Below are 18398 nucleotides of genomic sequence, written 5' to 3' on the forward strand. Positions count from 1 at the left end.
AAAGGTGAAAATTAATTGGTTGCCCTACTTATTCCACTGAGCAAAATATTTTAATTAATTTCAACCTACTAGAACAGTAACCATGCCAGATAGAGGGGTGAGAATATTATTAATTCCTTTAAGGCCACTTTTCTAAAGAGGCAGCTGCATCTGTATGCTTCTGCTTGGGGTACCAGATTTCAGAGCCACTGAGCACCAGACATTTTGCTTGTTATCATTTCTATTGCTGTCATGCACAGGGCCCCATTGTACAAGATACCAAAAAATAACACAGTAACTCTCTCATGGGCCCCAAAAGCTTGCAATCTAGTATTCAGATACTATGCAATAGGTTAATAAATAGGCAAATACGGTTTGGTGGATAGGAAAAGGGTAATACAGTCAGGGATGACTATATAAGTTAATACTCAGAGGTGTCCGCCAGCGCTGCCAAAGTTCCTATTTGCGTCAATTGCAGTTGCAAGTGATGAGCCTGTCTGAAAATTAGTGTCTGAAGTTGGGGACCCCAAATGAGAGGCCATTTTTGAAAAGCTGATGCTTAATATATGTTTTACAATAACATGCAAATCCTTGGCTACCCATCAGAGTCACAGACATTTTTAAATGGAATATTCCTTCTCTTATTGCTTATTACAAAGCAGCGACATGTAGAAAATATACTGTGTGAACAAGCAAACATATTGTAGAGAATATTGCACTGGCAGTGGATTCACTTAATGACCTAATCAATCTTTTCCATCTCTAGTTTTAAGATCCCATGTCCCTAAAAGATTAAGGAATAATGTGTCCCCATAAGCATTCTTTAGTTCCTTACAGGGCAATAGAACACACAGCTCCTACTGCAAAAGGAGGCCACAGAACAGATGACACAAGGTTACAGATTCAGGTAAAACATGAACATCCGGCTCACAGCAAGCAGGTCCAGTGTGGGACTATCTTCCTGCTCTTCCCCAGAGATCATGCATAATCATTCAAGGAAGAATGGAAAAGAACAACAGCAGATAATGGGTACTGGAAATGCTTCAAGATGGCTTCTTAATAGTGCTTGAGAGGTTTGAAAGCACTGGGTTCAATCAATGTCTGTAATAAGGAAAGAAGCCACCGGTCAGCTTCTAGGCATGAGCTATAGAAACAGCTGCAGAACTAAAGAAGTGCTGTGGAGCATTCTCACTAATGTTTGCAGTTTCCATGTGAGGAAATAAACTATGTCCTGAACCTTAACCCCACTGAACAAATGTACGGGAATGTCCAGCTTCAGGACGAAGATCTCATCATCAATATTAGTAACCATCTCACCTGGGAATCTTCTTTTTATTCATGGACTTATTTAATCTATGCTGGCAGTCTGCGTGTCTTTGTCCTGCCGGGATTGCATGGAGATTTAGGAGTTTGCTACTGTCACTAAACCAATCAACCTGGGCCCTTCAGCTTAGACAGTAGGCACTCATACTTTTAGGCTCAGAGGTCCAGGTTCAGTCCATGCAGACAATCCAGATGAAGGCATCGCATAGTCTGAGCTTCTTTTTATCCAGATCCATCTCATCAGACAGAAGATGCATAACACAGATACTAGGTGCTCTGTTCTGCCCTCACTTACACAGTTACAACTTCGTTGAGCAGAATTGAGGGCACAATAGAGCCATCTATTGAACATGTGCTGTTAAACCTGTGTGCTCCATTCATTGGCTTTCAACCCTAGAATAAAGGATAAAAGAGTTTCTAGATCTTCTATTTGAATAAGATTTTGCATATAAGAAGCTTGTGAAGCTTGGGAAGCAAGTACGCTCCCCCCCTCCAGACAACATCAACGCACACTCCAAAAGGCCAGGGTATAGAAGGCTTCCGAATGTACATAAGAGATTTGCCTGAACAAATGGAGCTACATTTGGAGTCATCAGCAGAAAAGGCCTATGGTGGGAATATTCCCCAGGCCGTGGTTGCTCATGGTACTAAAAATAGTAAAACCTCACTAGTTTGTCCTTCGTGCATCTGCCCACCCCATCACTCACGCCTACCAAATGGCTGCCTCTCCAACCTCCTCAGCCAAGATCTAACAGCTGAGGGCACACGGCATTTAGAAGCAGCTCTCTAGTGTAGTCACATATGTTACTAAAACTTCGTGACTTGTATGAAACATACTACGGCATGTTTTCTAGCACGCTATCAAGAATAATAAACGGCAAAACCAAAACTGTCCTTGTCAATCAAATAAACAAACCACCAGCGTGTGAGGCTTTACCTTTGCTCTTTTTCACTGTTTGCTCACATAGGACTAGATTGTAATGTTATGATCTATCCACCTCAGGAGCAGGCCAAGGAATGAATTGTGACTCAAGGAGGCACCGTTCCTCTCCTGCTCCCCTTTGGTCTGGGGAGGGAGTAAATGACCTCACATCTTGTTGTAGAACAGCTTACTCCCACCTATGTGCCAAGCTGATAAGTAAGGAGCCAGGACTCACGTCCTTCTCTGCCTCCCACCCACCCACTTGCTCACAGGTGAGAGCGTTGGGGAGCAGCCCCTGGTCTCCAGCACTCTGTGCCTTGGAGTCCCAGTCTGAGCAAAGCCAAGCAGAGGAGTCCGTGGAGTAGCGATCAGTGTTGAGTAAGGATGTTGGGTGTAGATTCGGAGACCAAAGGCCAGCTTCATTTTGGAAGGCCGGGCTTGAGACTGCAGGGGATTCAGGCTTCAGTCCGCATCAGTTGCTGTTGTGTTTGTTAGGTAATGGTTAAATAAAAACAATATCACTGTTAGACACAAGCTCCCTGTGTTTTAAGAAGAACAATTCAGGGTAGCAGTGCCCTCCCCTTCCTCCTTCCACACCTGTGCAGAAGCCTGTGACAATCTAACCCTTTGTCAATAATTTTCCAGGAACTGGTGGGATTGAGTGAGATTCTACTGTGCTGGCTGAGGTGCTGTGCCTTGGTCGACTCCCTACGTTGCTAGCTCCTTTCCTGGAGTGGCGGGGGGAAGGGAGGGGGAGAAGTGAAGGCTGAAAAGAGCATTAGCCCCGCAAGTTAGCTTCTTTTCTCAGAGTTGTCCTTTTCTAACACCTCACTAGGAAATATTTCAAACATGGGGTTCATCATTAGTTGGACTCATGACGTTTGCTAGTTTGGCATATTGTTAATGTAATTGGCATTTGTACAGTTTTGGAAGAGCACATTTGGGGCTGAATTTTGTAGAGGTGTCTCTGATCAGAGGCCTAGCTCCTAATAAGAGTTTCAACCACCTCTGGATTTCCAATAAGGCAGACCGTGACAGAGCGAGGCACCCGGGCCCAGGGAATCCCTACAAAAATAAATTAAGAGGCAGGACAAATATTGCTTCTTTTATCAGATTGCCATTATAATAGTGACATACATGTGATGGGCCAGATTAATCCCTGGTGCAACTCCATCATTAGTCTTATTTTGTTCCTATTATTGTAGCACCTAGGATCATGGATCAGGACCCCATTGAGTTAGGCACTGTACAAACACAGAACAAAAAGGTGGGCCGCACCCCAGAAAGGTTCAAATCTCTCCTAGGAATAACTTCACATATGTGCATACACACAGGTGATCTCACATGCACAAACACCACTTCATGCACATTCACCAGCCGTGAAAGTAGCCCCACAATGTTAATACCTATAGACAAGGTTGAAAACGTTCAAACTCCTCTCTGCCGTCATCGCTGATGGGGGTACTCTGTGGAGGAATTTGGCCCATTAACTTGAAGTAATTGTTTTGGTGTGAATGATATTTTATGGCTGAACAATGAAGACATATGATTAGGGTTAAATGAATATTTAAAAAAAAAACTAAAGGGACCTAAGACCTCTCTTTTTCATAGTAATATTGCCCTCTAGTGTTTTTTCTGAAAACAGCAATTACATATACTAGTATCAATGAACGACATAGAAGTTATGCTCGTTTTACAGCATACAGCACCAGAATAGACCTCTGAGCAGCCTAAATCTTTTAACAGCACACCCCTGAAACCAGAATAAACAACTAAGCAGTGTGTTTACACACCCTAGAATTGGCTCAGTTCCTTCTTCCAATGTGAGTACGATGTAAAAATAAATATATGATAACAATAATTACAGTAATATGTAATTTGTATAACTACAGTGCCTACATGACCCAAGAAGGATTGGGCCCCATTGTGCTAGGTAATATAAATTCACATAGCAAGAGAGAGTCCTTGTCCTGCAGAATTTACAGTCTAAATCAACAAGAGAGACAAGGGATGCGGAAAAGGCAGCATTATTTTCTCTATTTTACAGATAGAGAACTGACGCCCAGATAGATTAAGTGATTTACCCAAGGTCACATAGGGAAGTCTATGGCAGAGCTGGGAACTGTACCCAGATCTCTTGAGTCCCCATTCAGTGTCTCATTGCTTGAGGACTAGACATATTATGCTAAATGCTTTCCAAGAGTGAAATGCCTTCACCAAACAAGCAAAAATCTATCTTCTACACTATCAGAAACATGTAGCACTTCCAGCCAGATGCTGTTATTGTTCTTTATTATTTTATGTTTATTGCAATGGCACCTAGAGGGACCAACCAGGTTTGGGGGTCCCATTGTGTTAGGTGCTGAACAGACATGAGCGCACTGTCTCCGCCCCAAAGAGCTCATCTCTCAGGCACTGGCTCACAGACTGTCATGTGAATCTCCCAAAAAACCAAAACAACAACAAAATCCAAACACCTCCCCCTCTCCACACAGACACAACCATCAAAGAAATGCACAGAAATGCCAGCCAATAATTCTGACCAGGAAATGTGACAATTAAAAAAACCCAACAACTGCACAAGGGGGCAGAATATATCTCCCTGACTCACAATGGTAAACAGTTACTCGGACCTGTAATCCCACTCACTTCAGGTAGGAACACGCAGCTGAGTAAATGCTCACCAAGGTGAAGAAGGGGTTTGCAAGCTGGCCAAACTATTTATGTTCCAAATAGCATCTTATTAGCAGAATAACTTGTCACTCAGTACCCTAATCCCACCCACTAATCAAGAAAAACAACATCCCAGAAATCACACATGCCAGTCCAACACAGACGTCTGACTGAACCCACTTTTCTGCTACTGACAACACCCACAAGGCGACAATGGACAGAGACATGCCTGCATGTCAGTAAGGTCAGTTTGTCCCCAAGGATTATTTATCCCAATCCACTAACAAAATCAACTAAACCCACAGTTGTGCTGCAGTCAATGATGTTCTCGCAACGGCCTCCTTTCATCTAATGATTAAGCAAACAAACAAAATGATTAAAAAGAAAGGAATGTTGTATTACAAAATATACATTTGTGGGTGGTGTGGTAAGTGATACATAGCTTATTAGGAATGGCCTACCATAAACCTTCAACATCTCTGCTTAACTCTGACACCTGTGTCTTTAGGAAAGGTCTTGCCTACCGTGTGAAAATACTTCTTATATCACGCTGCTCACTAATATAGCACATATTATATACCACATATGTGGAGGCAATCTCCCTGTGACACACTGCTAAACTTTGTCTTGGATTGTGGAACCTTCCATTACAGTAGCCATGCATGGTTGACTGCTTCACTTCCACCCTTGCCCAGGAATCCATCTCCCCCAGGACCACAGCTCATGGCCCACATCCCTCAGCATCTTCACGCACATGCCCTTTTCACTTTATAAATCAGCCAGCCAGAGAACTGTAGCATGTGTCCCCTTCACAATTTACACACTAATAAAATAATACTAAATCCTTTTTATGGCTCTGTGTCTGCTTAGATGTAAAAAACTTCAGAGTAGTGCCTGGGTCTCCATATGTGGTTTTTATTGTGCCTAGCACAATAGGGTCCTGATCCCAGTTGTGGCCCCTGAACACTTTGCTAGTACAATAGTGATAATACTCTTTCCCCCACCTAGCTATTTTTTCATCAACAAAAACTGAGAGGGGAAAAAAAAAGGACATTTGATTAAAAATACAGCGTATTTGGGGAAACAAATGCAGTTTACATTTTCTCCTGCAGATGCTGCTCTTGAACAGTTGTTATCATCAGTCACAAAAAGTATTTCAAGGTCAGTTGAAATGGTCAGTGCTGATAGCAGTAACGTCATGCTCTAAGTCTTAGGTCAGTGTGCTAAACAACATCTGTTCCTTTGGCGTGGGAGGGAGAAGATGAGGGCATGTTGATTTTATAACTAAAAGTCTGATTACTAAAATAATGCTTGTACCAAGGATACAAAAATACAATAGGGGAAGTTCTGACCCTTCTGACATCAGTAGGAGTTTTACATTTGATTTCAGTAGGGCCAGGCTTTCTCCCTGTATCTGCAGCGCCATACCCATCGGTTTTCGGGAATGTGAAGGCCCATTTTACCACTGTGTACTGGTTTCACCACTCTGGTGACACTATGCAGGCCAAGTGTACCAGTGATTCTGGCTCTGAGCTTTTGAGAAAAGATCTAGTCTAGTTACAAACTGGCTGGCTGACTTCTGTGATACATTTTTGCTATTAATTCTGTGGAGACTTAATTCATGTCTAGCATTTGGTAGCCTATTATTGCTACATTTCAGCAACACTGGTATAATTTGTTGAGGCTTACATAAAATAATCCATTAGTTTGGGCTGCTAATGTGGCTATACAGACAATTATAGCATTATTGACCTTTTGTAAAAATGTGAGCTAAATCCTCTACTAATTCAGTTACCAGGAGAGCTCCGAGTGATATTGTGGTTGTTGAGGTAAATTAATCTCTACTTTTAAGTCTTAAACACATAAGTCATTATTCAGAAATGACTCCATGTACAGTGGGCCAGACCGTAGCTCCCAGCTCCATCCCCTTTGTAGCACAAAGGAGCTGCCCTAATAAGTAAATCTCCCGGGAGCATAAAACTGGCATAGAGGGGTCTACACCACTCACTCAGCATAGGAGGCATTGCTGGGTGGACTGGGGGTGGGAAGGGACTGCCTTAAGTGGCACAATATAGAGCTGCTTTGTTACACTGGGGTCCCATTCAGTCTCTGGTTAGCCCTTCTACCAGGGGAGATGAAAGGTTGCTTAGAGACGCACTCCTGTCCCCTTCTACTCTTTGCCAGGTCCAGCACCAAATATTTTGAGGAGGGAACACACTTCATATTTAGGGGGAAAGAAAGCAATGTTTTTGTGACAGTTCCTGTCTCTATTTTAAATAAAATAGTGATTGTTGGAAAGCAACTAGTAGATTTGAAAGATTAGACATAAATTAGCTCTGGCTGCGAAGCATTAGTGAGAAAAGTCCAGGTGAAGTAGGCAAATATATGACATAAATGTGATTTATCAGAAGACTATCACTGTGGTGTGAGAAGTAGTGTGTGTATGTGTGTATAAAACACACACATACACACACATTTATGGAATACAGGGTGGTGCTGTATAAAGGACCTGTGTCATGAGTTTGGGAAGGCTGCTTTACTTACAACTAGTAAAGCCTCGAGTGGTTTATAGAGGTTATTCCAAAAGACCTTTCTCTTACCCCACAGCAGCATGTATTCTGTAGCTGCCACATATCTTTCAGAAAAAGTAGTTCAGAAACGTTTTAGAACATGATAAACATTTTGATTGGAGCTATTTCTGTTTCCTGCAAAGCCATTTTTTCAGGCAGGGTGATCTTTAAAAAACAGCAGCTTGTTTGAAGTTGTAGAGGGATTTGGATTCGAAGCAGTCATGTTCGAAGCAGTCATGGTAGAGATGGATTAGTGAAGAGAGTGCAGGGCATGACAAAGGCAGTTTATTACACGTCTCTGCAATTTATCCTATGGACATCACCACCACAAATGTGATATATAGGAAATGACTGATTGTGCTTCCACTGAAGTTAAGAGGTTTCTCATTGCTGTCCAAGTGAGCAGGATCAGGTTAATAATGATGTACAGAGAAAAGCAGACACACATTATATTATTTCTCCTATTATTAATGTCCAAACTGTACCCAGTAACAAATATTTGATTAGTTTACAACTGAATATTTCTCCATGTACTCCTATGTGTAGTCATATTGATGACTGTAGTACAACTTCAGTGAGTAAAGTGAGCAGTATTTGACCCTTGGTTTTCTCTGCAAAATGTTCAGACCCTTTCATATCTCCCCAAGAGCAAGATATATTATTTCCAAAGGTGTCATTTAAAACTAAAATTCTCTATAAATTCTAATAGACAGGATCCAGCTTAATACACTTCTTATTTTCTATTTTTAGGAGTAACCACACACTATTCATATCTTTTTATATCTCTAGTGGTCTTAATCATTTATTTCAAATGACAAGCCAAATTTTCCAAAAGGAGCATCTGTTAAAAAACAGATTCTAAGTGGATAGCTTTGCGTTCTGTAATGTTTCTGATTAGAGTTGATTGAACTTTTTTTAAAAAAACCCATACAAAATTTCACAGTATGAAATTGACCCATTTTTTTTCTTTTTATTTTTTTGCATTTTAATTGAAATTTTAATTACATTTTTTACCTAAAATAATATTTTTAGGAAGTGAAAATTTTCTATAATCATTTTGATTTTAAAAAAAAGTCATGAAAAGTTGTGTATGAAATCAAAAATTTTGGAAAAATGAACAGCTTTTTGTGATATGTTTTCATTTTCTAAACTGAATGAAAAAAATCAACCAATTCTATTTCTGGTATTTGTTTACATCATAAATATCATCACATCATACATACATCAATGTCCAAAGCACAGGGTTGGATCTTAATAAATACAAATAAAAATATAAATTTGTTGTATTGTACTTTACCCATAACAACGATCTGAATAAAACAAATTATCATATCACGTTTGGCTTCAATATAACACTCATGAGTTATGCAGTCAACCCTGATTCAAGAAAATTAAATGTTCCTGGTTCACATATTTATCCTTACATATCCTTAGACCACTGAACAGCCAAAGACCACAGCCTTCCTTTAATTTTTAATATGTATGTGAGTTTCCTTAGAGGAGTAACATTCCATGAGGAATGTTGGTGCTTTCCAAAATCCATGCCTGAAGTTAGCCTCTTAAATCTATGTGCAGGCATTTCAGACAAAAGTTTGGCCTGGTTCCCACAAATCCCATGGAAGTCAATGGGAGCTACAAAGTGCTCAACACCTTTGAAAATCAGGTAATTTTTATGTAGGGGGCTCAATACTGCAAGATGCTGAACACGCTAACCTGATTCAGTGAAACAGTTGAGTTCATTTTTAACTTTAAGCATGTGAATAATCCCATTGACTTCGGTGGAACTAATCATGTGTTTAACTTTAAGCATGTGCTTAAGTGTTTCACTGGTTCAAGTGCTCTGTACCTTGCAGGATGCAGCCCTCAGATGTAGATTTAGGAGCCTAAACTTAGACATTCAAGTTTGAAAATGTTGGACCACATGTTTAATCTGCTTTTCACTTTTGCTTATGTCTCCTCTCTCATGGGCTAACTAAACCCTGAGATTTAAACATCCATAACTTTGAGGTGTTTGGAATCCAGATCTGAAACCTCTGATAAAATCTATTTCACTCAATTACACTGGTGCCCCAATGTAACACAGAGCACTCTTGGACCCAGGAGCATTTTATTTTGTTCAAAATGGAGAGGGAGAAATTACACTGTCTTCAATAGTCCTTATTTAAATTAAAAATTGAACAAAAAATGAACCTTAAAATGTATATTTACATGCGTCAGTGCCCTATTGACCCCATCCCAGCTCCCATTAAGTCAACTGGCCTTTCCCCATTGACGTCAGTGGAGAAAAAGAAGGGGCCCTGCATAGTAAAGGTGTGAATAATTTTTCTTTTTTATCCGTCTGTCTATTTTGGGACGTGTTAAGTGCTTGTTCTCTGTTGTAACATTAACGTCAGTATGTGGAAACTTGGGTTACTAAAATAAATAAGTGAAATGTAATATACAAGACTAAACAGGGAACTGTGTGCACACTGTCCAACACAAATGGCCTGATTCACCACTGTGCTGCTCCAGCTTTACATAAGGGTAACTCTGTTGTGTTGAATGAACCCTGGTGTAAAGCTGGACCAATGCAGTGGGGAATCAGGCCCAAATTTTATAACAATAATTTATGCAGTCTTGTATTTCCTGAGCAGGCAAAACTTCCACTGGCTTCAATGTACATGAGCATAAATTTACATCCATGATACTTTTACCAGCCTGGGAGTGTAGGAAGAGAAGACACTAATATCATGCAAGGCATCTTTTTCACTGTGGGCCTGATCCATTGTCTAGTGAAGGCAATGTCTAATCATTGACTTCAGCAGGCATTGGATCAGTCCTTAAATCAATGTATTTGCTCTTTATAAATTAGGGCTTGATTCTGATCAAACTTACACTGCTGCCATTCTGCTGCTTAAATGGTTTATATCAGTGTAAACGAGAGCAGTCTGAGGTCCATTTATTTTTAATTTGTCAAGGAAGAACTTATTAGATAGAGGGGCAGTATTAACTTCTGTGGGCTGGATCACCCCTTCCCACAGTAAAGCCAATGGGAGGCACCAGTGTGGAGGAAAACTTCCCGAGGATCCTCTCTCAAAGTTGCTCTCTGATCCTTGGGTTATGGAACCAGCCGACAAGGCCTGAGAATCACCTAAGATTGGTGGAGGGCTGGGGCAATCCATGCAGAGGCTGTGTGCCTCCACCCTGGTTTAATGTCACCACTGTCTGAGCCATGCTTCCAGAAATTTCTCCTGGCTGATGCTGTCCCCAGGAGTCCTTAAAGAGGGATCCCCACTTTAGTTGGGAGGGGGTTCCGAACACACCTCTTCTGGGTAAGCTCCACAAGGCTGGGGGGGGGGATGCATCGCTCCATCCAACATGGGGCTACCTACTCCCCAATGTGAGACATGATTCCCACAGGCAGCCCCTCAGCTGCACCATTACCGAATTATTTGGAACATACAGTCATTTGCTTATGGGATTTTCTTAAGATTTATTTTTTTAATGTTTAAATAAATGCATAAATCACAGTGATGTGAAAAGAATGGGTTGGTTCATTCTGTGTCAGAGCAGACGGTTATTCTTGCACAAATGTGCACGTGTGGACTAATAGTAATTTATTGATATAAATCTGTATTCGGGGCATATAAATTTCATGGCAAGATCACAAACGTTGAAGGAGATTTAGTTCACTGGTTATTTTTAGAGAGGGCTCCAAACCAGAACCAGATCCCTGGATTGTAGCATTTCCAAAGATAGGGAAAGCTCAAATCCAAATCCAAACTTCACTTCTTAGGCCTTTCTCTAATTATGTGAAATCTGGACCCTCAAATATGAGCATCCCTGACTTTAGGGAAAGCTGAGGCATGGATCTGAGCTCCATAGCGCCAACTGAGCTCCATTTATTTTCTGGTGTCCATGAATATTCAAATACAGAATGTCAGCTTAGAGTTAGGACATAATTTCTTATCTAAACAGTCATTTGCTAATTTGGTACCTGATCCTGCATGATGCTCAGCATCTCCAGCAGGATGCTGAATAACCTTGACTGCCCATTAAGTGTAAGGGGAATTCAGGATTCTCATAATACTTAGCTCTTATACAGTGCCTTATGAGATTGACCCATTATATTGTAAACTCCTTGGGGCAGGGAATGAGTCTTTATGCTTCTAAAGTGCCAAGTATGTCTGGCTCTATGTAGATTTCTCAGATTATTAAGAAAGAAATAGGTCAGAAAGCACCTCAGTAGGATACCACGAAAATGGACCCCAGCTCAGCAAAGCAATTTAGCGTGATAACGGGACTCCGAGGGGCATGGCTGGATTGCTTTGCTGAATCAGAGCCTGAATCTTCCTCCTGCCAAGGCAGCCCTTGGAGCACCACTCCTAAATGTGGTAGTAATTCTAGAAGCCCTAAGGAAAGTCAGAATAACACCACTGATTTTATAAATAAGGATCTTTATTTAGAATATTGTTGAAAACATTCTGGGCAACCACATTGTATAAATATATAAAGTTAAAGTTTGGCACAACAAACCAAGCAACATTAAATATTTAATTCCTTTTTTTGTATTTTTGTTTGGGGTGGGTTTTTTTGCAAAGCAACTCTTATTTACAATTATACAAAAAAGTATTATAAAAAATGGTCCACAACCTTATTTTGGGCATGATTGGGGGTAACAGTAAGGATGTCTCATGTCATTACTCCTGACTCGTTTTCTTCTTTTCAAAAGTGTTACCAGAACTCAAGAGCCAGGTTCCCATTCCCCAAAGCACAGATTATAAACATTGGCCATCTTGTGCTATGCAATTTTACCTCTAGACATATTAAATAGCTTTAGTTCAACAACCAATAAATAATTAAGTGTATTTTGAAGTAATATAGGCTTGAAAAATTATATATTTGAAGGAATTTTCAGAGATATTTTAGTACTGGAAAAAGAAATACTTAAGTCTTTTCAAGGCAGGTCTTTGAGCTTGCAGCATATAGCAGTTTGTGTTTGCACAACAAAGCAGCTGGACCTGGCTTTATAACACCTGGTAGATGGGATTGCTGCTGCTGGTGTCCTGGGGAATCTGGGTGCAGTTGGTAGGTGAGGGAATTTGGGCTCCACTCTCACTCAGGGTAGCTCCTTCTTGGGGCGAGCTCGGGTTGCCCTCAGCTCCACCTTCCACTGTGGGCAGCACTGGGCAGGTGGAGTTATCTGTGGAAATCCTCTCCACAATGCTTGATAGACAGTCCAGGCTGGAGACAACTGAACTTTTCCCATGTTTTGGATCTAAGGATAGAGTTAAAAGGAGATCAATAAACCCAATAAGTAATTAATGCTAAGGGGAAGTATTCTTCCAGAGGACCCAAAAAACCACCAGCCTTGCATGGCTCTGAGCACATAAAGATTCAGTGGAAATGTATGTCAAATAAATATTATTGAAAGATGCCAATCCCTAAAAATCAGAGACAATATTAGAACTTGCAAAGTAGTGAAGGGCCCAAGCCTCAAAATTTGGATGTGGACTACTACCGGTCTGAGGGAATTTGGAGCCAGGGTTTTGGTTCGATACCGAAATGGGGCTGGTTGCCCTGGATTCAGCTGAGAACTTCTCCGAAGTTTGGATCCAAGTTTTTGGGTGGGTCAGTCTCTGTTGCAAAGCAGTTTAAAATCTGAAGCCTGTTTTCAGAGACGAATATGCATGCCAAAGCACAGTGTAAGGAATATAATTGTTACATGAAATGCATATACAAGATGTCCTCACATTTGCAAACAGAATCATGGAAACAATTGGGGGAGGGGTTGTCCTGTATCAGTGCCCACAGCTTGCTGGCTGAGCACAAGTCGTGACAGAAGGGGCAGGGGAAGTTTTCTCTGCTGACAGTCTCCACCTCCACACACTTGTCTTTGGCATTAAGGCAAATACTCACCATTTGGTGATTCTGTATAGTAATTGCTGTCATAGCTATTCCTCCTGCGAGAGCTGCAAGAGGGCCCACTGTACTCCATCTGGAAACCAAAAGAATGGACGCATGACACCAGCTCAGAAGCAGAATTTTCACAAAGTCTCCAATTACCATCTAATTTCATATTCCAGTCTTTAGTCTGCACCATAGCCCCAGTCCTTGCTGAAATATGGTAAATTTTTAGCTTCCCTGAATGAGGGGAAAAAACCTTTCCGGGAAGATATTAAATCCAGAATATTTTCTATTACTGAATTATTCCAAGGATTTTTTGCCACACACAAAGAAAAATTTGTAACATTGTAATCAGTGATTGCTCTGACTCTTTGAATTACAGTACAGAACATTTGGTCCTTGATTTGTTACGGGAGATGATGGGGAAAGCACTTAATTGTCATAATATTTTAAAAGCGTTTCCCCCATCAGTCATCTTTCTTCTTCACGCTCTTTCCATTATCATTTCATACAGAAAAACAGCCTGCCTGGTATGGTTTATACTTTGATACTTTCACACACAATGACAGAGATCGCACCACCAAAAGAAAAGAGAATGCTGTATTTTGAGGAGGGATTAGTTCCATAAATCTTCCCTCAGCTCTGCTAACTCTATTATCCTCCCAAACATTCAGCTCCAGTAATGACCATCCCCTTCAGGGAATAGCCCTCTGTCCCAGTGGGTCTTAAAGCTTTACTGTGATTCCCATCTCAGACGTACTCTGTGTTTGAAGAGTGGGGGCCAGGGACAGCTAGGCTGCAGCCCTAGCTGTACAATGAGGTGAAGAGATTCCCCTTGCTCCCCTGCTCCAGGATCAGGAGCTCCCCTCTCTGTGGGTTCCCCTTATAAGGATCAGAGAATGTGGAACCCAAGCAAGACTTCTCCAGAGCTGCACTCAGAGGTGATCAGGAACCCGCAGTGCCCCTATCTGCTGCTCCACTGTGGTCACAGAGGGAAGCCCTTCCTCAGGGGTGCCCTCATAAGGGCCCCAGCTCTCCTCACTGAAATCAAAGTGTGATAGCACCCACTGTGACTGAGGCCAGAAAACTAGGTCGTATCTCTCACCAGCCCTTCTGTGACTCCCACGTTTATTTCTAAGATCCCCCAGCTACTCTGCCCCAGGTCTGTCCTTGCAGGGTTCAGAGATAAGGACAGCAGGCACATCAGAATGGGGATCCCTACCTTTCCTCTCCCAGGGATCAGACACTCCCCTCCCTACACTCACAGGGGTTTCAAAGACGGGCTCCCCGCTCAGGGTATGTAAGGGACCGTATCTCCCTTCCCAAGGAGGGGCCAGGATACATAGGAGCCCACTCTCCTCCCAGGGATCAGCGTATAGGAGGGGACCGCATCTCCCACCTCAGGGAGGGGCCAGGATACACAGGAGCCGATCAGGGTATAGATGGGGACCTCATCTCCCATCCCAGGGTCCGGGAACACGTTGGGACGCCCTGTTTCTTTCCCAGGGATCCGGGGGCGGCTCCTCCTCTCCCTCCTCCCAGGGATCGGGGTATAGGAGGGGGCCTCACTTCCCATCTCAGGGGCCGAGGCCCATGGCAGCCTCCCCGCCCCGGGCGCACTCACCATGCCGTCGGAGCAGTTGGAGCGGGGGCTGGAGGCGTCCGACTCGCCGCTGTAGTGCTCCAGCCCCGGGTAGTAGCTGTCCTCCTGCTCCCGCAGCAGCGCCTGCAGGCTCTCGATGTAGCGGATGGCGTTGCGCAGGATCTCCACCTTGGGCAGGCGCTGGTTGGGGTTGGTGGAGGTGCAGCGCTTGAGCGTCTCGAACGCCTCGTTCACCTTGCTGAGCCGCCGCCGCTCCCGCATGGTGGCCGCCTTCCGCCGGTCGGCGTTGGTGGTCTTCCGCTTGCAGGCTTTGCAAGCCCACAGCAGGCAGCGGCCGGCCTGGTGGTGGCCGCTGGGCGCCCTGATGTGCTCGTCCTCGTGGTGGTGCGCGTGGTGGTGGGGGTGCTCCTCCGGCTTCAGCAAGCCACCCACGTGCACCAGCCGCGGGTCCAGGTCCTCGAAGAAGTGCATGTCCGAGGTGTTGAAGCAGGGGTCATCGTAAAAGTCGTCGGCCGCCGAGAAGGAGCAGAGGGAGCCATCCGTTATCTCCATGGGGCCTAGCAAGTCCATGGGGGCAGCAAAGGGTGGGACGGGCTGAGCAGGAATAAAAAGCAGGGGCAGAAGCCACAGGAACCCAGCCGATCGGTGCAAAGCAAACTGCTTTGATCGGGGAGTTTATTTTCCAGCCGGCAGATAAATTTAGTTTAACTGTCCCCCCCCACCCCCTCCAGACTTTTAATGAAGTCGCTCTCACACCACTGTCTCCAATTAATTGGGAGAGAGACACTTTCCTAGGCTTAGACGAAATAGTTCTTTAGCTTTGGCTGGTGATTGTCTCCCTTCCCCAGTTCAGATCTGCCTTGGCATGACACTGAAATACCCTCCGCCGATGGCCATCCAGATAGCACAATTTGTGACTCTTATTTATCCCAAAGCCTTGCTGGAGGGCGGGTGGGGATTCCTGCAGGGCGAGCTCCCTTTCACCTGCCGGCCAATCCCTTAGCCCCAAGGAGGCAGCGGCTGGGGTCTTGGAGGGGGTGGGCAGGGAAGGGGTCGCGTCTGATTGGAGGGCAGCTGGAGCCCTTGTCAGGCAGAAGTTGTAGGAAACTTTTTGCAAATGTCAAACTGCAGCCAGAAAATAAGCGTCACAGTGGGATCATCTTTATTTTAACTCTTTTCTGCACGAGCGCTCCTGTTCTCACCCTTGTTCAAATGGTATTTTAGGCTTTTGTGTCTATGTAAATGTTTCGGGATATTATTTTTATGGAAAGGCTTCCTGCTTAATAATACTGCAAAGAAAATAAAACCACCTATGTTCAGGTTGTGATCTGTGCTTCTTCTACGGAGTCTTTTGGCACGTGCAAAAGACTTCTGCTGTTAAACTGAACTATTGGCTATTGCAGATGAGGTAGAGCTAGCTGGCTAAAATAGAGATTTCTCTTTTATTGCACTTTACAAAAGTTCTCTTCTGTTCAGCGATTAAGAAACCATACAATAAAACGAGAGAACCAAATGAGTGACAAAGAAAGGAATATACGTTCCTTTAGTGGTAGCTTTCAAATGTATCTTCCCGGTGGTTGATATATTGAGTGGTCTCGCTTGTAAGGGAACATTGGCCCTTCTTGTAAATATGGGAATAGCAACTTTTTCGTTCAGACGGAAATATAGCTTCGCATTGCAGGTTGATTTTGTTTTGTTCCTATTGTAATGTGTCTTTTCAGGAAATGCGAGTGAGCTGGCTCCTGTTTTTAGGATCACACAGATGCACTTTACGGTTTTCCCCTCTCTCTCCAGCCTTTAGTTTCTCTCCTGGAACCCTAATATTTTCTCATCCAATGATTTGCAAAAGCGAAAAACAAAATAATGCGGTGTAACTTTTGTACCTAGGAATAGGGCTCAGTTGATTTTCAAGGAGTCCGGGAAGCAGTCCGAAGGCGAAAAGGGACTACTGTATTATCGGTGTTTTCCCCTCTACATCATTTTCTTTGCGTGACTAACTCAGTTTGTGGTCTGACAGGAGAAAACATTGAACGGTTCGAAAACTTTCCCCGTAGACTTCCCGTCCCTTTGAATAGTCGTGACTCCGTTGTAATAGTAATGCCAGGCCTCTGGCCAGATAATCGTACTGTTGAGTTTGATTTGTAAAAGAACCCCCTAAAATAAATCGAGCTGGAGCCGAAGAGCGTCACGGCCTTTGCCTGAACGCCGTGCGAGCCGTCTGGTGCGTGCCCGCTTGCCAGCTCCCCCCATTAAGAAAGGAGGGGACACTGGCATTGATCGCCGGCTTCCCGCTGAAGATGCAATTGATTTGTTTGTTCCTGTCTCTGGTTTGCTTTTTACCGTATGCAAAGCTGTGAGAATAGGGACCAAGAAGACAAAAAGCGCGTTTAAGAGAACAACTGGAGAGAGATGGCACCTTTAAGCAAAGGAAATGAGTTTGAAAGTGGGTGGGTATGGGGTTTGTGTCAAGGGTGTACAGAGAATGGCTCCTGAAAGGCAATCATTGCCTTAGATTATCTAGAAATATATTCGACCTTCACGTCACGCGTCAGCCTTTCGGGTGACAGGGAAAGGCATTAGGTGAGCTTTGTGGCACGGCTGCCTCTAAAATGAAAGCCGCAGCTTGTCGTCACGGCGCGAGGCAATTCTCCGCCGTGAACTTGCTTTGCAGAAAGAGCCGGAGGCCACCCAGCCATTTCTCCCCTCCCCGTTTATTTCAGCCCCCGTTGACTTCGGGGCTGTCTCTGGGATAGAAATAGTATTTGATCAGCCTGCCCGGATGTGTGCCCCTCTTTTCCAGGCTGATACCGTGCGGAGGGGGTGTCTTTCTCACACGACGGAGAAATCAGGTGTAAATCTAGAAGAGGGAGGAAATGTTGGGGGGGGGGAGGGGGGAGGAAAGAGAGAGGCCTAGCGGTGTGTTCAAAGGGCATCAGGCACGGGAGGGAGTTCCTGGCAGCCCCCCGGGGCGGGGGCACGGTGCTGAGCGCTCCCGGGAAATAGTAAGCGAGCCCGTGCAACGAGCCCCTCACGCTCGGGAGGAACCAACACGCCACCAAAGGCCCGTGGACGCCGGCTCGTGGGGTTTGCTACAGCTCTCAGCGGCCGGGGATGGGGCAAGGGCGTGAGGAGCGGGTCGGGCCAGACGGGGGTTGGGGAAGGGGGGGAGGAGGAATACAGGGGAGTCAGTCGCTCGCGAAGGTTGCACAAGCACGGAGCCACTAGGGGGAGATCGAGCCTCGCCCGGCAGCTCGTCGCGGCTCCATGGGCGGCTGCGCGCGGCCCTGCAAGCCGAGACCGTCCAGCCCCCGCAGCGCGGCGCAGAGAAGCGGGGTGCCCGTGGAAACCCGAGGGTGAGGTTGGTTAGACGCTTACACCGAGTCCCACCCTTCTAAGGCGGGGGGCGTAAATCACCTGAACGCGTAGAATTAGGAAAGCTAGA

At 44.2% G+C, this 18398-nt stretch overlaps 1 protein-coding gene across 1 annotated transcript; it reads right to left on the bottom strand.

The window, feature by feature from the left end:
* Positions 1–12473: 12473 nt before the first annotated feature.
* Positions 12474–15526, bottom strand: MYOD1 (myogenic differentiation 1). Its single transcript, XM_077820058.1, has 3 exons — positions 14978–15526; positions 13366–13444; positions 12474–12724 (listed from the first exon to the last, which is right to left on the bottom strand). The coding sequence occupies exons 1-3, from the start codon at positions 15524–15526 to the stop codon at positions 12474–12476; spliced, it is 879 nt and encodes a 292-aa protein (XP_077676184.1).
* Positions 15527–18398: the final 2872 nt, after the last annotated feature.

The sequence above is a fragment of the Eretmochelys imbricata genome, chromosome 6 (genome assembly GCF_965152235.1).
Source record: "Eretmochelys imbricata isolate rEreImb1 chromosome 6, rEreImb1.hap1, whole genome shotgun sequence".
In the NCBI taxonomy this organism is placed as follows: Eukaryota; Metazoa; Chordata; order Testudines; family Cheloniidae; genus Eretmochelys; species Eretmochelys imbricata.

Coding starts and splice junctions, on each gene's coding strand:
- MYOD1 (XM_077820058.1), bottom strand. CDS start 15,526: ATGGACTTGCTAGGCCCCATGGAGATAACGGATGGCTCCCTCTGCTCC. Junction 13,445..14,977: donor CCAACTGCTCCGACGGCATG/GTGAGTGCGCCC, acceptor TTTGGTTTCCAG/ATGGAGTACAGTGGGCCCTC. Junction 12,725..13,365: donor CTATACAGAATCACCAAATG/GTGAGTATTTGC, acceptor CTCTATCCTTAG/ATCCAAAACATGGGAAAAGT.